This window comes from Aulonocara stuartgranti (assembly GCF_965226115.1).
Source record: "Aulonocara stuartgranti genome assembly, chromosome: 22".
NCBI lineage: Eukaryota > Metazoa > Chordata > Actinopteri > Cichliformes > Cichlidae > Aulonocara > Aulonocara stuartgranti.
The window spans coordinates 6,645,253-6,649,275 of NC_138957.1; the positions used below are offsets into that span (position 1 = coordinate 6,645,253).

General features: G+C 42.3%; 1 protein-coding gene across 1 annotated transcript; it reads left to right on the top strand.

The window, feature by feature from the left end:
* The first annotated feature begins 884 nt into the window (after positions 1 to 884).
* LOC309698429 (uncharacterized protein) lies at positions 885 to 3,736 on the top strand. The gene is made up of 3 exons (XM_082520868.1): positions 885 to 1,796; positions 1,941 to 2,223; positions 2,351 to 3,736. Exons 1-3 carry the CDS (start codon positions 1,384 to 1,386, stop codon positions 2,870 to 2,872), a joined length of 1,218 nt encoding a protein of 405 aa, XP_082376994.1. The 5' UTR covers positions 885 to 1,383; the 3' UTR covers positions 2,873 to 3,736.
* The last annotated feature ends 287 nt before the right edge of the window (positions 3,737 to 4,023 follow it).

Here is a 4,023-nt window from a genome sequence, read left to right on the forward strand (position 1 = left end):
TGGGAATGACATAGGCACCGATCGGTTTTCTCTCACCCATTTCCTGGGAGTAAGGGTGCCCTTCGTTTGCGAGGTGCGCCTGCTGCTTGTGGCGCAGAGAGGAGAGGGCGGGGCGGCGGGGGATTCTCTGACCGGCTGGAGCAGCATCTAATAACCAACTCGCAAAATAAAACAAAATAAAAACTAACCAACAAACACGAAAAAACCAGACATTATAATACAGACTTATAATTTGTACCAATGTTTTTTCGAAATTCTATACACGAAAAGTGAGTGTGAGAGCCCTCGGTGCACCTGCTCGCTGCTGAAGTCAAAGTAAACTTTATTGCCATCTCCGCTACAGTCCAGTAGAGAGACGAGACGACGAGGCTCCAGTTACAGCAGTGCAAGTAAACAAACAATATATATAAGAAGAGTAAGAAAATAAATAAACACTTTAGGACTAGGGATAAAGGGATCAATAACAATTTAAAATTTACAGTTTGATGATTTAAAGTCTCACACACAACCCGTTGAAAGGGGAGGGGGGCCGTCTGCTTCCAAATAGAGCGCTTGTCATTTATAATGTTGTAAATCCAATTCCATTATGTATTCATGATTTGAATCCTGGGTTGTGTGAAATCTCAGAAATGCACAATAGACAAAGTGAATCTGTGAACTAAGGTGTAGGTGTGTTAGATCATGTTGTGTTGAGGGATGGGTGTTCATACTGGAGTGCAAAATTAAAACCAATGGAAGATGGACAAGAAAAGTTCAGCCATCAGGTCCTCAGTTTAAAAAAAAGAGAAAAGAAGAGGAAGAGAAACGAGCAAAAGACACAGGTAAGCAGATGTGTCATTGGATAATGGCAGGTCATCCTGAAACAATCAGAAACGGAATCAGAATACTTTATTAATCCCTAAGGAAATTATGTGCGTTACAGTTGCTCCAAGAAGAAATGGTAAAAATAGTAACAGTAACAGACTAAACTCCAAACAATACATTATGTTACAGATCTTAATATTACAGTTTTTCTCGATTGCTTAAACACTATAACCAGGCCTCTAAACTAAAATTTCAAAACCGTAACGCTATTGTTCAAAAAGCTCACCCATTTCCCTGAACTATAAACACTATTCCCTGCTTTGACACATGACTCAAATTTGGTGAACTGTTACTGCAAAACTCTACACACAAATCCCTACATTTTACAGTGCTTACACCATGTAGTCATTTAGAAAGCACTAGCATGCAATAATGTTAACTTAAGTCAGCATAGCTTGAGCTCAATTAGCACACAATTAACCAGGTGGAAACACTAGGAGTCAAAATTTAGCACACACCAATCAGAACCTGCGATGGATAGATAAAAGGGCCAAAGTCAGCTCATTCAGGTTTGAAACAATGGATCCAAAGAGATGCAAAGGAAGAGGACGTGGTGGAGAAAGAGGACATGGTGAAAGAGGAGGACGTGGTGGAAGAGGAGGAGGAGGTGGTGAAGGAGGAGGACGTGGTGGAGGAAGAGGACATGGTGAAAGAGGAGGACGTGGTGAAAGAGGAGGAGGAGGTGGTCTAGGACAACAGGGAGGAGGGAGAGGTGGAGGAGGACGTGGTGAAGGAGGTGGAGAACGACGGCGACAAGGAAGGGGAAGAGCAAGGGCAACAAGACAGTCAGTCTCGGATGAAATTCGAGCCACTTTAGTTGACCATGTCCTTGTCCATGGGATGACTATGAGGGAGGCTAGGCAACGAGTACAACCAAATTTGAGTCGCTTCACTGTTGCCTCCATCATCAGAACCTTCAGGGAGGAAAACAGGTAGGTGTACTTGCAGTAAGACTGCTTTGTACAGTAACGTTTAAGTTACTGAACTTATGTGTCTTGAGTTTCAGTATGTTTCCATTATTTGCCTGTAAAATGAATGTGTGACAGTTACAGTAATGAGTGCTTCTATTTTTGTAGGACACAGAGACGACCACCTGGTGGAGGCAGGTTAAGGCTTTTGTCGGAGGAGCAAGAGAGGGAACTTGTAAACATGGTAATTGCAAATAATGTAATCCGCCTGCAAGAGATTCAAAGGAGAGTGATTGAGGATGATCATCTTTTTCGAGGCATACATGCCATCAGCCTCTCCACAATTGACCGCATCCTCCGAAAGAATCAATTCCGGATGAAACAGGCATACCGAGTCCCTTTCGAACGAAACTCTGACAGAGTGAAAAACCAACGTGTGGAATATGTTCAGGTATGAGTTTTGATACTGTATAAAGTATTGTGTACCATCACAGCATGGCAGTTTATGCTGCCATTTCAGCACTCTTGAACTGTGGTTCAGGGTACCGATTGACTCTACTGTGTTATGTGTTTTGCAGAGAATCTTTGAGATTGAAGGACGGCCTGTTCCCCATGAAATAATCTTTGTGGATGAGGCAGGTTTTAACCTGACCAAAAGAAGGAAAAGGGGGAGGAACATAATTGGCCATCGGGCTATTGTAAATGTCCCTGATCAGCGTGGGGGGAATGTCACTATGTGCGCAGCCATCAGCCAACGAGGGGTACTCCACCGCCATGCCGTACTAGGACCCTATAACACTATGCTTCTCCTTGCTTTTCTTGATGGTTTAAGACAACATATGTTCCAGCTGGACTACAGGGAACCAGCACAGCCAGAGCAGCCTCACTACGTTGTTGTGTGGGATAACGTCAGCTTCCATCGCGCTGCTCTGGTTCGTGACTGGTTTACCAATAACCCAAGGTTTTCTAATATCTTTCTGCCTGCATACTCTCCCTTTCTAAACTCGATAGAGGAGTTATTTTCGGCATGGCGGTGGAAAGTGACCGAGAACCTTATGTCCATGTTCACCTCCTTCAGGCCATGGAAGAGGCCTGCCTAGACATATCAAGTTTTTCCTTATGCTACCTTAATTCTTGCATGCCAGGGGTGGATCAGGCATGCAAGAGGATTTTACCCCCGCTGCCTGGCTGGGGCCAATATAGCCTGTGATGTGGATGAGATTCTCTGGCCTGACCCAGACCAAAGACAAGATGCTGAGGTGGGATAATGTTTCTGGTGTGTGTTGTACTGTATAGTACATGAATGACAATGTGCCACTGTACATACATTGGTTGCGTCTTTTGTGTTTATCATGTGACAAGGGTTTTGAAGGGGAGAACCATAAGCAACCTATTTGTTTTGGAACTATTGTTTTGAATTAATTGTACCAGTGTGCAAAACTCTGTTGTAGTGTGTGTGTTTTTGAGGGCTTGTGTTTGATGTCTGTGGGCAAAGTTTGGTTTTTCAGCAGGAGTGAATAGTTTTGGGTGTAGAGCTTCATTTTGACCTGGAAATAGGATGTTTGGGAAATTGAGTGAGATGTTATGGATTTGTGTTTACTGTTGTGAGGATATGAGGCGTAGTTTCAGGAAATGTGTTTTAGCAATCGAGAAAAACTGTAAAACAAGTACTATGTGTCCCATCTCTCCAATACAGAATATAGATTATAAAATACAAGCTACAACCACAAAAGAAGAAGTTTTATTCTTTTACCAGTATAATAATAAACTTCACCATATGCAGAGTACTACATGATAACGATAATGCTACTTAAACTGTTTGTCAGCTGTCACCAAACTACCTTTAGTTTGCCTATATAATAAAAGACAGGAAGTTCACTTTGCTAATTTCACCACCTGATGATTCATGGAAATAAGAGCCTAAGCTCTCTTTCTGTGTCAATGAGGTGATATCTTTAGTTTTACATAGTCATTTTATGATTTCCAAAACCATTGATATTAATCAAATGTGAGTTCCTGGATAAAAACAAAAACACACAGAGTGTAAGTTTGCATACCCTCCGCATTGTCTTTTTCTACCCACGTGCTCTTGGTTTCAAAAGAACTCTATTAGCATTTTCTCCCTCCATATTCTTTGTCTTTTATCTGTTTCAGGGCTGCAGGAACACTGGAGTCTACTGCAGCTGACATTTGGTAATGGTAGTATACATCAGGAGGTTTCTAACAGGAGGCTTCCAGCTGATTGGTGACG

Coding starts and splice junctions, on each gene's coding strand:
- LOC309698429 (XM_082520868.1), top strand. CDS start 1,384: ATGGATCCAAAGAGATGCAAAGGAAGAGGACGTGGTGGAGAAAGAGGA. Junction 1,797..1,940: donor ACCTTCAGGGAGGAAAACAG/GTAGGTGTACTT, acceptor CTATTTTTGTAG/GACACAGAGACGACCACCTG. Junction 2,224..2,350: donor AACGTGTGGAATATGTTCAG/GTATGAGTTTTG, acceptor TGTGTTTTGCAG/AGAATCTTTGAGATTGAAGG.